This window comes from Thamnophis elegans, chromosome Z (assembly GCF_009769535.1).
Source record: "Thamnophis elegans isolate rThaEle1 chromosome Z, rThaEle1.pri, whole genome shotgun sequence".
In the NCBI taxonomy this organism is placed as follows: Eukaryota; Metazoa; Chordata; class Lepidosauria; order Squamata; family Colubridae; genus Thamnophis; species Thamnophis elegans.
In genome coordinates this window covers 84,792,487-84,809,600 of record NC_045558.1, presented here as the reverse complement: position 1 = coordinate 84,809,600, position 17,114 = coordinate 84,792,487, and the positions used below count along the sequence as shown (strand labels likewise).

The 17,114-nt window shown below is 36.6% G+C and overlaps 1 protein-coding gene across 2 annotated transcripts in view; it reads left to right on the top strand.

Moving 5' to 3' along the window:
- CENPC (centromere protein C) overlaps positions 1–12,395 on the top strand; it is a 51,987-nt gene extending 39,592 nt beyond the window's left edge. For both annotated transcript variants that reach the window (XM_032237357.1, XM_032237356.1), the window contains 5 exons: positions 2,395–2,484; positions 5,607–5,761; positions 7,002–7,092; positions 10,157–10,228; positions 11,499–12,395. In XM_032237357.1, the coding sequence (XP_032093248.1) occupies positions 2,395–2,484; positions 5,607–5,761; positions 7,002–7,092; positions 10,157–10,228; positions 11,499–11,515 (425 nt within the window). In that variant the 3' untranslated portion in view covers positions 11,516–12,395. The remainder of the gene's footprint in view (positions 1–2,394; positions 2,485–5,606; positions 5,762–7,001; positions 7,093–10,156; positions 10,229–11,498) is intronic.
- The last annotated feature ends 4,719 nt before the right edge of the window (positions 12,396–17,114 follow it).

Sequence of the window (17,114 nt, the reverse complement as noted above, 5' to 3'; positions counted from 1 at the left end):
GAACACATCTTCCTTCAATTTTGCCTCCGACAGGCATGGAAACTTGGTGACCAAGTATTGGAAGTATTCTCCATCTCTTGGAAGTGATTTTACGAATTGCTTCATCAGTCCCAATTTTATGTGGAGAGGTAGTAGAAGAACTTTATGGGAAGGTACCAAAGTTTCTCGGAGGAAATTTTTTTCACCGACTGTTAGCACCCTCGGCTGCCAACTCTTCTTGGTCCAGTGATTTTGACGGTCTCGACTGTCCCATAGACACAGAAAACAAGGGTATTTGTATACCCAGCTTGTTGCCCGAGCAGCGTGCACAAGACCTTCAAGTCCCCACACACTTGCCAACCATGGTCTTCATATTTAAGTTTACGAAGAACCAATTCCAAGTTCTCGTAGGTTTCCTTCAAGTGTACGGAATGATCTACAGATATGGAAGCGTAAAAACCATTGTGGAGTAAAACTGCTTTGAGACTTCTTTTTGAAGAATCTATAAAAAGACACCATTGCTCTGAATCATATTGGATTTTAAATTGACCCATCAGACCTTCAACATCGATGCAATAAACCAACTTGTCTTCCTGAGCGAAGTAAGGAATGAACTCCTTTTCACGATGTGTGAACTGTGAAGATGACACTCCTTGCAACAATAAATTCCTGCTTTTCAGCCTTGATCCGAGTAACTCAGCGGCATCTTTGGGAAGATTCAAAACTCTTACCAAATCATTCATATCCTCCTGATAATACAATTTTGGTCTTGTATTATCTTCAAAGTCAGAACTTGATTTGTCATCTGGTTCAGGTATGACTTCATCTTCATTGGAGCTAGGTATCTCTTCCAAAGTAGCAGGGAGCTTGGGTACTGGTATATTTGTGCCATGGGGGATGGGACAAATTGCTGAGTGAAGATTGGGGTATGAAATGGAATGTTTCCATTTGGAATTAAATCCTTTCACATCACATGAACAAAATTAACAGTCATCACCATGGTTCTTTTGCTCTCGCCATACCATAGGAATCGCATAACGGAAAGATTTTTTCTTACCCTTGAACCAGTTTTGGAGGTCCTCAACACACTGTTTGCACACTTTATGAGGCGGCCAAACTTTATCTTGATCTCCAATTTTTAGTCCAAAGTATGTAAAGTATACTTATTTCGCAAATTCTGTAATATTCTGCTGTTGCTTCAACACTGTATATTCACCACAGATGAAACAGAAACTGTCTGGTGAATTAATACGCTTTTGCGGAGCCATAACATAACAGTTGAAGAATGACGACCTAACATGAATTGCGATGAAAAAGTGTGAACAGCCTAGAATCAAGAACCTGATGATGATTCGTGCACAAGTGTGGCATGCAGGAGAGAGCAGCTCTGTGTCTCTACAGGAGACGTCACAGTGCTGGCCACGTCCCCTGCACTGACCGAAGATGCTGCTATTTGCCCTATGTCTCCCTCCCACTGGATTCTTCAGGAAAGATTAACCCCTTCTACCATTAGAAGCACAGACTTAAAACTTGCTTAGCTTATGTATATATTGCTGACCATCAGTTTTACAGTGCTATTTTTTTTTTACATAACTTGGACAAACCCTTTAAGGTTTTTTTGGCATTTTATATCTTAAATGCACTTATGTGAATTAATTAATAGTAATTTGGACTTTAAATTTAGTTAAAAACCCATAATATAAAAAAAATACCAAAAATTAAAAAAAATGATAAATTTGAAGACAATTTTGCATGTTGTGGCAAATCATGACATCTAGAAGTTTTTTCAATATTTTATTTGTTTTCAGCATACCAAAATACATGGAAATTAGATGAAAATAATCAAACAGCTTTTTAGTCGCAGACCTGTGTAATAATAGAAGTATTTAATAGAAAATCAACATAGTCCTTGCTTAACAGTTAAAAGATTTGTGATTCGGACTTATAAATAACTTCCTCTCAATTTCCCCATTGACTTTGCTTTTTAGAAATGTTTGAATATTTAATAAATTTATAGGCCGCCCAAACTCGGAGGACTCGGGGCAGCTTACAACAATACAATTAAAATAGAAGTTAAAAAAAAAACACAAAAAACATAGTTAAAAAGACCACAACATACACCCAGTCTAATCGGGGCTGGTACTGAAACATGAGTTCAACAGCCGGAATAGCCAGGTCTTAAGAGCCTTAAGTAGGAACAGTAGGAAGTCACAAATCATGGCCAGGTGAGACCCTTACTTAACAATCCATCATCCTCATTTAACAAACACAAAGGGGATTGATGATATTACTGTTGCTATGTGATCAAATGACATTGTATCCCACAATTACATCACTTAGAAATGGAAATTTAGGGACTACATGTTACTATGTCTGCCCCTTAGCCTAATCCTCTGGGGGTTTTTTGCTTTGCAGAGAATTTGCACAATAACTCAATTTTCACAGAAAGTGTTTTTCAGCCAGCTGTTGTTTTTAATAAAGCATCTAATCAACAAATTCTTCTGGGTGAGTGATATGACATAGCTTTAAAAATTCTTATGATAAATATATTTATTTAGTGTATGTTATGAAATACATAGATAGCAGCAGTAAAGATGCATTAAAAACACATAATAATATGATGCACATATGATGTTGTATGGTTAATTTTGTAAGATATAAGAGATTCAAGAAATTATATATTATGTTCCTAGATATGTTTAAAAATCAGTTGATTCATAAAATGTGTTCTATATATTAATATATAGGGCATTTACTAATTAAATGTGCTAGTTGTTAATTGGAGAAAATCTATATTTCCCCCTATGTAAGTTCTCAGAGGGCAGTTAGTCTCTATATGATTCAATGTCTGCCAGGGAGCAGCTTGTACAAATATCAGAAATTGTGCTTTATTTTAATACAAGTCATTCACAAGCTACAATCATTTTCTTATGTGGATACTCATATTTCATGTGTTTTAGTTGGATCCCTTGGCTTCATCAGCACATGCATTGATCATTTCCAATACTATTTGTACACTTTTCCCAAAGGCATCTCAGTCTGGGCTTTGGAGATTGTCTCTCAGTGAAAAAAAGAAAAAAAATATTTTATTTAACTGATCTTGAAGGTCAGTAGAAATAGGTAAATTTTGGCTGTAGCCAAATAACACATGTTAAATAACAACTGTCAAGTAAAAAGAAATCTATTAGAGTGTGAATATTTTAAAAAGTCCCCAAATCTGTAAAAATGTACCCAATTACTCTGTGAAAAGCATCTTTAGCAAGCTCTGTGCTAGACAGTTTTATCTAAAATTGGTAGACTGCTAGACACAAGATAACACCATTGCAAACTGAACTTTCAGAAGGCAATTTAACTGTCAACCATTGTCAGTTCTCTAGTATCTAACCAAAATATATATTTAATGGCAATTTTTATGTCATTTTCAATTTCCTAAGTGTGTTTTGCTTAGTCAATAATCAAAACCAGTTTGATCAAGTGATTAAGGCTAGAAAAAAGCAGGAGATCATGAGATCAAGTCCTGCCTTGGCTATGAAAGGCAGCTGGGTGACCTTGGGCCAGTCACTCACTCAGCTCAACTCACTTGACAGAGTTACTGTGGAGGAAGTATGAGGAGGAATGTGTTGGATATGATCACAGCAAATGGCTGATTTCATTATTTAATCTTGGTATTCTGTGAAAATAATCCCATCCAATTTTGATTCCCACCATGTTCTTACTGCCCTATTCCCATTCAGTAAGGGATAAAACTGTTTTGTATACTAACATCCCTGGTTGAAAGCCTGTCCTGACCTGAATTATAGCCAACTTCAATAGCCAGTAAAGCTGTCTTGATCCTCAGTGTATGTGATGTGCTATTTTTTTATATCATTAAACATATAGCAATAGCAATAGCAGTTAGACTTATATACCACTTCATAGGGCTTTCAGCCTAAGCGGTTTACAGAGTCAGCATATCGCCCCCACAGTCTGGGTCCTCATTTCACCCACCTCGGAAGAATGGAAGGCTGAATCAACTTTGAGCCGGTGAGATTAGAACCGCTGAACTGCAGATAACAGTCAGCTGAAGTTGCCTGCAGTACTGCACCCTAACCACTGCGCCACCTCGGCTCAAATCTGAGAGAAGATTTGGCCTTTTTGTATTATTTTAATGTGTGAGAAGATTTGGGCCATTATGATAGAGATAATGGTTTTCACATCAACCATGCTAAAATAAAATGAAATGTGTTCTCCAGAATGCTGTTTCATGCTATCATCTTGGAAAATTGATAGTACAGTAGTAGAAAATAAATCATTTTATATCAAAATTCAAATGTCAAGTCATTTAAATATCCCAAGATTTTCTTTTTGGCATCAGTATCTGAAATGATCAGATAAGAATGACAGCTACAAAAGCCGAAAGCGATGAAAACATCAGCTTGCATATTTGTGAAATTATGAAACTTCAACCAACATATCCCAGGGACAATACAAAACAAATGTGATGAGTTATTTAACCCGTGGAATCCAAGTCTGTAAATAATACCAGTTTGGGCCTTTTAGGTAACTATTCAGTATTACTTTCAGCTGGTTACCGAGCAGGTCAGAGGAAGTGTGTAGAGGCCAGGGCAGATCAAAGGAACTGTCCAACAAACAACTCCAACCAAAGAACTAAGGACAAGTTCTTATGTAACAGTTAAATAAGAGAGTGCCCTCAGTTCCTTGGTTGGAGAGTTGTTTGTTGGACAGTTTTTTTGATCTACCCTGATCTGTTCCTCTGCTGCTTTTGCTTTCCTTACGCGCAACCAAAAGTTTGCAAAGGGCAGGAAAGTGAAATGCCAAGCTTGACCCGTACCCACACCTCATGTATTAACCCCACTTTCTCAGCCTACTACCCAAGCAACCTGCCTCTCCTGCTGAGGCTTTAGGAATACCTCGCAAACGAATTCACCCACCATTTTGCCATGAACTACCCCGCTCCCGACTGAAGGCAAAGCTAAAGCAGGAAGAAGCTGCAACTGTGGCTCCAACTGCGTCTGCTCGCTGGTTTCGAGCATGCTCAGAGAGCACCAGCAATGTCTTTTGTGGCATTAGAGGCCGGAGCCAAAGTTCTGTTTTTGGTTGGAAAAGGGTGGGGGGGAGTGGAATTAAGACACCCCCCAAAATAAGCCCTGGCACTTATTTCGGAGGTCAAAGGAAAATAAGACCTGGTCTTATTTTCAGGGAAACACAGTATATATGTGTCCTCTTCTATTGCCTTCTTACTTTGGCACAAAGTTCTACTCGTTTTTCTCATGCCAACTTAAATAATACCCTGTCCTTTAGCAGATAAGTCAACAAGAGAAACTTTGATAAGCATTGCAAAGTTTTGTGCAGTTATTATTGCACTACACTCAAAAATGATACAAACACTACACAGTATAATTTTCTACATAGCAGACCAAAGCAGAATCTTAACCTATTTTTATGTATAAAATATTCTCAACTTTCCATATACTCTATGTTTTGATATTGCCTAGGCATATGGCTTCTTTATCATTATTTTAAGAAAAGTAAACATATTCTTGCCTATGAATGAAAATGCAAGGATGCAGTATATTTTATGTAATATTTCCTTCTGTGAATATTGTTTTTTTTTCCTGTTTTCATAGAATGTGTGCATAATGGTAGTTCACCTGCATTTTGCTTTAGTAATGAAATATTGTCCATTTATAAATACTTCAGTACACCTTCCTTTGCTTCTGGAAAATTAATATTAAATCCATTAAAAGAAAAGGGATATCAGTATTCCCACACAGACACATTAGTAAGTATTTTATTTCTTTTCTTTCTAATTTGTATTTGCAAAATTAATACTTAAAATTACTTTGTATTTTAGCCAATTATCATTCTTCCTTATAGAGCAGGGATTAACTATTTTTCTTCCAATCTTATATTAACAACACTTATTTTTCCCCACTGCTGTGGTTTAATAATTTTGATCCTTTATGTAGACACAGCAGAATTATATGTTCTTAATTTGTTTAGTGTCTTTATGCATGAATATGTTTTCTTTCTTATATTCAGGAGGGATGCTTTAAACCAGTAGTTTCCAAAGTGGACGGTGGGATGACTTAGGGGGGCACTAAGAGGCAAGGGGGTGGCAGGGGGGCGCTAAGAGGCAAGGGAGGTGGCAGAGGAGTACTGGAGGTGGCCCCCTCGCAGGGTGCAATTCTGCCTGGGCTCTGTTGGCCACCAGTCAGCTGAGCACTTCCGGCACGGGTGAAATTCAGCCAGTTCTGACCAGTTCTCCTGAACGGTAGGACAAATTATGGGCAGTTCGGAGAACCGGTAAAATGCACCACTGACTGGCTCCACCCGTCACCTCCTGCCCCTCCCACTCCTTTTCGTACTTCGCCTGCTGCTGCTCCCTAGCTCCCTGGCTTATCTCAACCACACAGCCCAGCAGATCTCTGCTCTGTTCTGCTGTTGAGAAAGATATAATATATTGAGTTTTGTTTTATAAGACAATTCACAGACTCATGAGATACACATTTTCTTTCTAAATATATCTGTTCTGATATCCTTTATATTCTTTCTAAATATATCTGTTCTGATATCCTTTATACTCTGGTGATAGGTTGTTCTTGTTATTTTTTTAAGGAATAGCTGTTTGATTCTTCCTAAAAATGAATGGAAATATTTAGGACTATGATGGCAATTACATAGAACTTAGCAGTCCTAATTTCCAGGGCAACTGGAGTGAAATGCAAAACACCTGGATACAATGTTTCAATAATTAATGAAATGACGTGAATCACCAAAGCAGATATTCATTACTATCTCTTAATATTATTAGGTAGAGGATTCTGTGAGCCTATTCCTGCACCTGACAAATAGAACTTGGGTCTGGAGTACAACCAAAATGCAGTGTTGTAGGTCTTATTTTTATGTAGACAACATAAGATTCAAGAGTCTTGTTGATTTTAAGATTAAAGTAAATAATTTATCATCATGTTTCCAGGAAATAAAATATGCAATTAAAATTATGGTTTCCCCTCTCTCAGATTTTTCACATTAGTTGTGGCAAACTTCTTCTAATGCTGGATGATCAAAGCTATCGTTTGACTGCTGGAAACTATTTTTTTATTCCACCAGGTAAATGTACTGATATTTTTTCTATTAGAAAGGGTAAAAGAAATGCAAAAATCTAATAAAAAGGAAATACTTTTATTTTTTAGCAGCAGTAGTAGCATCATACAGGTAGTCCTTGACTTACAATTATTCATTTAGTGACTGTTTGGAGTTATGGCACTGAAAAAGGTGACGTATGACTGTTTTTCATTACAGAATCCTCATGGTCACATGATCAAAATTCTGACACTTGGTAACTGGCATGTATTTATTCCAGTTGCAGTGTCTTGGAATCATGTGATCATCTTTTGTGCCTTTTTGACAAGCAAAGTCAACAGGGAAGCCAGATTTACTTACAACTGACTAACGTAACAACTGGAGTGATTTACTAACAGCTGTGGCAAAAAAAAGTAAAATTTAGGAAATTTTGGACTCGAATATTGTAAGTCAAAGACTTCCTGTAATACTTGTGTTATGCATATTTGTGTGATTAAGAATGATGGCTTCTGTTCATAAGAAACCACAAATAAGTAACTGTTTTTTCCTTCTGGGTCTTGAACCAAAAGAAAGATGAATGCTTGCTTCCTAGAGCATATGTATACCATATTTTTCGGAGTATAAGACGCACCTTTTTTCCGTCAAAAAAAAAGGCTGAAAATCTGAGTGCATCTTATACATCAAATACAGCATTTTCTTTGCCTCCCGAAGCCCCGCCCCTTCAGAAAAAGGGCCATGCATACCCTTATGGAGGCTTTCATCTCTTGGGGGCTGGGGAGGGCAGAAGTGAGCAAAAAACAGGCCCTTTCGCCCAGCCCCCAGCAGCACTCTATAAGCCTCCATAAGACTATGCATGCAAATTTTTTTGGCAAAATAATGGGCCTGTTTTCATGAAAAACGGGCCGTTTTTGGGAGGTTTGCAGAGTGCAAAAACTTTTTTTCCTTTTGGAAAGCTCTTTAGTTAGAGTGATTGATGAGAATTAGATCGATCAAGTGCTGTGCCAGCAGAAACAAGTCTTAGGTACTGCAGATTATCAGTGATTTCCTTCTCCAGTATATGGATAAATACACCTGGAAACATCTACCTACCTATTTACTCTCTCTCTCTCTCCCTGCTTACCTACCTACTGTATTTCTCTGTCTCTCTCCCTCCCCCCCCTCCTCTCTCCCCCCCACCTATCTAATGTATTTCTCTCTCCCTACCTATTTACTGTATTTCTCTCTCCCTACCTATCTACTGTATTTATCTCTCTCTCCCTACCTATCTATTGTATTTCTCTCCTTCTATTTCTCTCTCTCTCTCCCTCTACCTACCTACCTACTGTATTTCTCTCTCTCTCTCTATCCCTTTATCTACCTACCTATCTCTCCTTACCTACCTACTGTATTTCTCTCTCTCTCTCCCTCTATCTACCTACCTACTGTTTTTTTTAAATTTGCCTCTTCAAAACCTTGGTGCGTCTTATACTCCGAAAAATACGGTATATTCTCTGTCTTTCACACATGGCATGGGAACAGATTAGAATTAGATGTGGTGCCATGTCATTTCTTTAAAATGTACAAGGAATCTTACCTGGAATTGTTTTGAATTGACTGTGTTTTATCTGAAAAACACATCTTAAAAGTTGTCATTTGGAAAAGTTTTGAGTGTTCTAATCACATAAAGCAATGGGAACAAAAACAAAGCTGCTTGGTTGTCCACCCCCCCCCCCTTTACTTTGACCCTTAGGACATTAGAGTAGATACTGATGTAGTTTGTTCCATTGGCAATATGTCTGTTTATTTACAAGAAAAATACCAAAAATATTTTAGGAGTCTGCTATAGTTTGGATTCACATGGGAGGTAACTAATCCATATTTGCATGTCTTTAAATCAGTAAATGTTTTGTAGGATAATGCATCAGTTGTTTCTTATCACAAGTTCTTTAGGTCAAACCATTCAAACTTTCTGAGTTTCAGTCTAACAGATAATCTTAAATTGCTTCGAGTATTGTTTTGTTAGTACACATCAGAATACTACAGTTGAGATTAATTTGTTCCAAATGCAAAACAAAAATTTTGCAAAAAATTGTAATTTGATTGTACTTCAAGACCAATTTCACTAACAATTTAGGATGAAGCAGGGTTTTTATTCATAGTTTGTAGCTGAGAAAAAACACAACTGTTTTAAAGAGTTGCAAAAAGATGCTATGTGAATGAGAATTGCTGTTCATTCTTGTCACGGATGCCACCACATAAAATTTGTATCACAGTACCCTTTGGGTTTTTCTCTACACTGACAATGTCATCTCACAACTGGCATTAGGGAAGACCTGCAATGCTATGTCTAGATATGAAATGACTTTCTTAGTCAATTGGATTTGCAACTCAGGACTGAGTATCTAGAAACTAGCCTGAACACCTCCACCATCCAAGTCAGCAGTGATGAAAATAAACTTGTTACTTAGGATCCTATCTGTAAAATATAGTGGCATTAATGAAGCAATACGCACAAGGGAGAATGCAGCATAACTGTTGCAGAAATCATTGGATTGCTGAGTGATAGGCATATGCCAATTCACCAAAAATATAAAATGATGGTCTATTCAGTAGATCTATATGAGCCGAGGTGGCGCAGTGGTTAGAGTGCAGTACTGCAGGCCACTTCAGCTGACTGCTAGTTCAGCAGTTGAGCGGTTCAAATCTCACCGGCTCAGGGTTGACTCAGCCTTCCATCCTTCCGAGGTGGGTGAAATGAGGACCCAGACTGTGGGGGGCGATATGCTGACTCTGTAAACCGCTTAGAGAGGGCTGAAAGCCCTATGAAGCGGTATATAAGTCTAACTGCTATTCTGAGTGGTGGCCAACCCCAAAAAGTGCTAAGTAGCCTTTACATACATGGGGATGTGCCTGCTCATTGGTCTTTAGGTGTTTCCTTTCTTGGCCATGTCAGTGACGATACATGTCATTACAGAAGATCAAAGATGGTATGACACAACAGAGAAATGAAAATTTTGCTGTTGGACCAGCCGGTGGTTGTGTTTGATCATGTGGAATGGTATTTGTCAATACAAAAATTATTTGTTCTATAATGGAAACTACTTCATTGTAGGGAATGTATACAATATACGTAATCTCTTGAATGAAGAATGTGTCATCCTCTTCACACAGTTGAAAGGAAAAGGTATGATTTTTTTTGTTAGATTTAATTTTAGTTGAAGTAGATATATTGAAATCAATATATGTAAATTCATGACTAGCTTAAGTCCCATTGATAAGTCTGAATACTCTGCTTAGGTGTAACTTTCTATCCTTTCAGTCCCATAACTTTTTATTTCTCACTTGCAATGTGGGGACGATTACTAATCTTAATTATCTCACTCCTATCCTTTTTCTCTTCTCTTATCTAGTTGTTTCCCCTCAAGTTCTTAACATCTTAAGATCTTAACTTTCCTCAACCATTTTATCACTTTAAATTTCCTCATCCCCCAAAATTGTATTTTAAATTTCTTGCACAAAAACTGGGTTCTCTGTATTTTTGTTTCCCTTACGTTTGTTCAATTAAAAAAAAAACCTTTGTATCTAAGACAAAAGATTTAATAAGATTATAATATAAAATTGTCCATGAATTCTTGATTTCATTTTGTTTATTTGATTTCCAGCCTCTTAAATCACAGTATGTAATGTAATACTTATAAAATACACTACATGCTTATTTCAACTCCCCTATAGTTTTGTCTTTGGGCAGTAGGCTTTCATAGCTCTGAGCAGTTTTAATATTTTATTTTAACTCAGTGAGACATAAAAAGTCTTCAGATAAGCAGAAAGAAATATTTATTGTGCAAAATGTTTTGAAGATAACAATGAATAAGGATGAATCAGCAGCTTTATGGTAAAGTTAGCCTATTTAGTTTGTATATTGCTAAAAATATTACAAAGATTTACCATAAGTCAGGCCCCCATAACTTAAAACTATTGTAATCACAAGCTTAATATAACAAAACAAGGATTCTAATATGCAATGCTAATAGAAGCCTTAAAGCTTACTTTGCTTGCAGAGATCTTGAAAGATTTTTTTTATTGTTGACATAGTTGTAGAATATCTGAATGGGGATAAAAGTTTGAGTCTCTTTCAAATCAATTTTGGATCTATGTGGGGGTATTTTTGGCAACAATACAAGATGGTAATTTGCCATTACCATCTTCTGGCTGGGGCTGATATATGACAAGTATGAGGCTTGCTATTTTTTTTTTAAATTTTTGGGCTACTCTTTTGCCCAGGGGTTTCCTACCGGTCAGGCCCAGCTTAGCTTTTTTGAAGATCAGCCAAGACTTTCTTCATACTTCTACTTGCTGTCATGTATGTTGAGAACTTAATATATGTCAGAGATTATCATGTGATGATTCTGAGCTATCAAATGCCTTCATATATGCTTCTGTGCTTTTTTTTACAGAACATCTTGACAACTAGGAAATATGCTTATGGGGCAATTCATTTCCATGTAAGAACTTTGGAACTTTTTGAGTTGCGAAGACTAGTCTTCATTATGTCAGATAACTTAGAATCAAATGAATTATAAATACAAAAAAAGAAGGAACTGGCTAACAGAAGTGACAAATTTAGAAAAAGCAGCATAATTTTATTATTTGATTGGTGTAAGCTTACTGCATGGAAGGAGTGAAGCTCTGCAGTAAATGAGCTTTGCAGTAATAAAGCTTATGCAAAGTTGAGAAAAGATGAAGGGCCTGGCTAAATATAAAAGATTAATCTCTTTTGCATTTCTGAAAAAACTCAAGATTCTGCCAAATGTTAAACAGAAGTACTTAAGTTTTTGTTTTTATAGTTTTACTGGACTTCTGCTTGGAATATATGGGCATTTTTGCATAATAGAAAAACAAGCAAGGGAAGGCCATGTTGAAGATGTTTCTCTTCACTCTGTTTTCTTCTGCTTAAAATATATAAATATATAATTTGCCTAGTAAAATCTGGAAATGGCATATAAGTTCTGCTGTAGGTTCTGCTTTTACTGTCTAATGATTATGTGGGAGAGCTAATATAATTGGAAAATGTGAAAGATTTGTATGTTAATATAAACAACCACATTATCTTATTTCCAGATCTCTAATGTAATAATAATAATCTCTAATGTAAACTTGAACCCATAATTCTTGAATCAGCTTGAAGATCAAAATCTGCTTAAAAACTGAAAAAATCTTGAAATCCCTTTTTTGCCCAGATGCCCTCTAGTTCTACTGTTTGCAGTTAGGGTATAAATGTTTTTCATGACTGTTTTGTACGTTCTGATGGTTTATACATTCTATTCTGATGTTTTTTAAAAAACAAAGTAGTTTAAAACATTACGCAAAATTAAAATCATACTTTAAAAAATATATATTTTATGTGAGTTTCTCTTGAAATGTAGGAAGTTTTATTTCCAGGAATGTGGCATGAATGTTGTCAGAATTGTTCATGTTAATTTTCTTTGGTTCAATGGAGTTTCAAAATTTTATATTTTAGAAGTGTTAAGTTTTAAATAGAATTTATTACAGGATCTGCCTGGTATTGCATTCGTTGTCTGTAATAACTATGTTCCAGAGGCCATTCGGTGGCTATCCATAGGTAGAAGAGAAGACCACATATGCAGAGACTCTAGTGTTGGATCTTGAATGTTGCTTTCAATTGCTCAGTAGATTGCCAGTTGAAATGGTTATTGATTTTCTTCTCCCATTTTTATTATTTTTTTGTATATGTACACAGTGTATCACAGAACTGAGTACACCCCACTCACATTTTGTAAATATTTAAGTATATCTTTTCAAGTGACAACACTGAAGAAATTACACTTGGCTACAATGTAAAGTAGTGAGAATACAGCTTGTATAACAGTGTAAATGTGATGTCCCCTTAAAATAATGCCACACAACCATTAATGTCTAAACTGCTGGTCATTCCCAAATTCCAATACATATCTGTTGGTAGATAGTTTCCTTAATTCGTTGCATTCTGATTAAATAACTCTAATGAAAATATAGAGATGTTTAATTGAGGAACTGATTTGAGGCCGAAAAAGTTCAGTCTGATATAATTCACAACTAGATGCTTAGCCCTCCCCAGGGCTTACGACCCAATTCCAAATCCCAATGGTTGTATGACCATATGTCAGGGACTCAGCAAAACTGCCCTATAGTGAACAATGATCATAAAGGTCACTTAATGAAAAGATCATAAAATCAGGTTGGTTACAGAAGTGATCCTTTTTATGACCATAACAATTTAGCTGGTTATGGTGGGCAGGTTCCATTACAATTATAAGTTGAGGACCTGTACTATTAGCATAAATTGATCTGGAATACGACTTGAAAAACTAGCTTGTCCTTTAGGATGGCATGGTATAAGACATTCCTGGGCATTTCATGACCTATGGGCCACATCCAGTCAGAGTGGCAGTGCAGCATTACTTTGTGGGAATGATGATGGGGCAGGGCATCATCGGGGGGCAATGGTTGCAGACTTCCACATAATCCCAGTTTCTCATGTGGCCCCTTGGGAAAATTAATTGTCCAGGTAAAGGGTCACTCAGATAAAACAAAACTTGTCATAGTCAGCCATAAAGAGCTTGGATGCACTAATGATTAGAGTATGGGGAACAAACTGAACTTCAGTCCTAGTCCGTGAGGGTAAGTACAATATTTCTGCTATTATAATGAAACCCATGACTGAATATACTAATAGAAGGATATAAATTATTCAAAAGAAATAGACTCAGTTCAGAAAGAGAAAGGAGTTGCATTATATATAAAGAATTGCTACACCTCTATAGAAATAAGCAATGTTAAGGATGAAAGTTGCCTTGAAAGTATTTGGGTGAATATTAAAGGATTTAAAAATGACATTGCTATGGTGTGTTCTACAAGCCACCCAACCAAGTGGAGGAAATAGACAAACTTGTTGTTAATCAGCTAGCCAAGATGTGCAGAAAACAACATTGTAATAATGCAGAGTTTGTTTCCCAGTTTTAACTGCACTGGGAAACAAACTCTGCATCAACAACACTGGGATGGGGAGGGGTGGGGACTGCACTGGGAAACAAAACAAATTCAGCAACAAGTGGGAGATCAAACAGATTTCTGATGTGCCTAGCTAACAACTTTGTCATCCAAAGAAGGTGGGAACTAGAGAGTTAGTTATAATCTTAATCCTAACTAGTTGGGATGAAATGGTTAAGAGAGTGGAAATTGTAGGAACTTTGGGGAAAAGTGCCCATACTAGAATTCACCATAATGCAGGCACCAACAACTGAACAAAGTCAGAGTAGTGTTTTAGATTTTAAAGAACTGATTTCAACAAACTTGAGAGAGATTAGGTAGGATTCTGTAGATGCAAATTCTAAAGGGAAAAATAGTTCAAGATGCCTGGGAAACTCTGAAAAAGAAGATAGTAAAGGCCCAAATAAAATATTCCAGAGAAAAAAGAGATTCCAGACAAAACTTTCATGGCTGCACAAAAAGCTCACTAATAAACTGAGAGACTTACTTTATAAAAAATGGAAAGGGGCACATAACTAAAACAGAATACCAATAAATAGTCCAAATCTGCTGTTATAGACCTGGGAAAATTTAAGGCTAAGAATGAACTAAAACTTGCAATCAATGCCAAAAATAATGAAAAAGGTTGTGGCAAAGGTGCTTTTCAAAAGGCAACTGGACTTTCTTGAAGAAAATTCAGTTGCGTTTTGAAAAGCACCTTTTGAATAATCATGACCTGGATGATTGAGAATCTCCATAGACAATAAAAAAGGTTTAATATATAAATAACAAGAAGAAAATCAAGGAAATGATATTATCCATTCATTGTGTCCGAGTCTTGGCAACCTATGGGCCCGGTCTTTCACATCTCTCACATCTTTGCACTACTTTGAGTTTTTCTATGCTCTGATTTGTATCAGGTTTGATGGTGCCCAGTGACTGTATGCTTTGATGGCCTGGTTTCCGTTTACAGTTAACTCTTCAAACATAATTGCTTTCTCCAGTAAATGTTCCTGCATGACATGGCCAAAGTAAATGTGACCAAAGAAATGATCTGTCCACTAATAGGGGAAAATGGCAAGAAAGTAACAGGCAACAAAGAACTGCTTAATATCTTCTTAATATATGCCCTTACGCAAAAGAAAAAAATCACCTTAACTATCAAATGCAGTATGGGGGACAGAACAGAAGTGCAGGTGAAACTAGGTAAGGAATTCGATGAATTCAAATTGATGAGACCTGGTGGTTTACATCTCAGGGATCTGAAGAAATTGGAAGTTATAATCCTGAAACTACTGAATGTAATATTTCACAGCTCCTCCCAGAGGATTGGAAAAGAGATGAAGGGGTTCCAATCTTGAAAAAAAGTAAAATTGGAAATAGGAACAAAACTGGAATCTACAGATGAAACAACTTGACACCAATACCCAGGAAACTCCAGAAAAAGTCACAAAGCAAAGGATTTGTGAGCACCTAGAAATGAACAAGTTGACAACCAGCATGAGTTTGTTAAATGCAGGTCATGTCAAACAAATCTTACTGCTTTATTTAATACAATGATTAGTGGATCAAGGAAATAATTGTAGACATAGTTTGTGTGAATTTCAGTAAGGTATTTCACAGAGTCAACCACAGCCTATTGGTAAGATAAAAAAGTGTGGAATAGATGAATTCACAAGTGGCTAAGAGTGTAGTCCTCAATTGGAGCCCATCAAATTTGCAGACAGCTAGAGACAATTGCTAACACTTTGGAAGATAGACTTACAATGCAGAATGATCTTGACAGACTTGAGCCTAGCGCCCCAGCAAGGTGTAATTCAGTGGTGAAAAAAATAAAGTCCTGCACTTAGGAAAAATGTCCCAAATGTCCCATTTTCAAGAGGCAATTGGAGTTCCTTGTTTTTCTTTGAAGATGTTTCACTTCTTATCCAAGAAGCTTCTTCAATTCTGACTAGATGGTGGGGAAAGGAAGGATTTATATTCCTTTCAGATAGCTAGTCATTTATATTCTTTTAGAGAATCTTTGAGGCCATTTGGAGATTTATCCCTCACCCTCTGTTGAGAGACAGCTGTTCAATTTTGACAGAATGACCTCTGACCTTCTTTCAAACCAGTAGTCCTCTCTGTCCAAAATGTGGATTTTGCTGTCTTCAAATGAGCGATCTTTGTCTTTTAAATGCAGATGGACTGCTGAATCTAGTCCTGATGGGTTTTTTCTCATGTTGTGCAATGCATCTGTGAAATGGATGTTTGTTTCCCCAATGAACAGATCTGCACATGGCTCACTGCATTTTTTTTTTTTTTTGCTTTTTTTTTTTTTGTATTAAATGTTTTATTCATTTTCATTTTCAATTTTGTACATTCACTTATATACGGGATATTTGCAATAATAATAATATAATAGTAAGAAGAAAAAAAAACCCCAACCTAAACACAACTCATAAACCCAACCTATCGCTTTCATACACCCCTTCTTCTCCCCCTCCAACTTTCCTTTCTCCCTCCAACGATCACCCCTCCTCCAGCAAAATTTTATATCCACCAAATTTCAATTCGACCATTAAAATTCTTCCTTCCCCATCCGTATACACCAATTTAGAATTGATATGGTCTTTAACATACAACACAATGCCCCTTTTCTTTTCATCTGCTAAACTTGTATACATTATACCCAGCTGGGGGTAATACAACACATTTTGCTGGTGGTTCACTATATGTACTTCTTGCAAGCATATCAAATCACAATTCTTTTTTCGTAGAGCATTCAGTATTTTATTTCTCTTTCTTAGTGAATTCAAACCATTTATATTTAAGGAAATTAAGCGGAGTTCATCCGCCATGTTTATTTGTTTAAGGCTTTAGCTTTTGTTGTCTGCCTCGTTTGCAGTCTCTCATCTCCCCCTTTCTCATCTCCGGGACACTATTCTTTCGCTCCTCTCCTCGGCTCTTGTTGTCCAATTCTCCATCGTTATTCTGAGTTCCCCTCTTCAACTGGCTTTCCATAAAGTCTTGTGCATCTTGCAATGATTCAATCCGAAACCTCT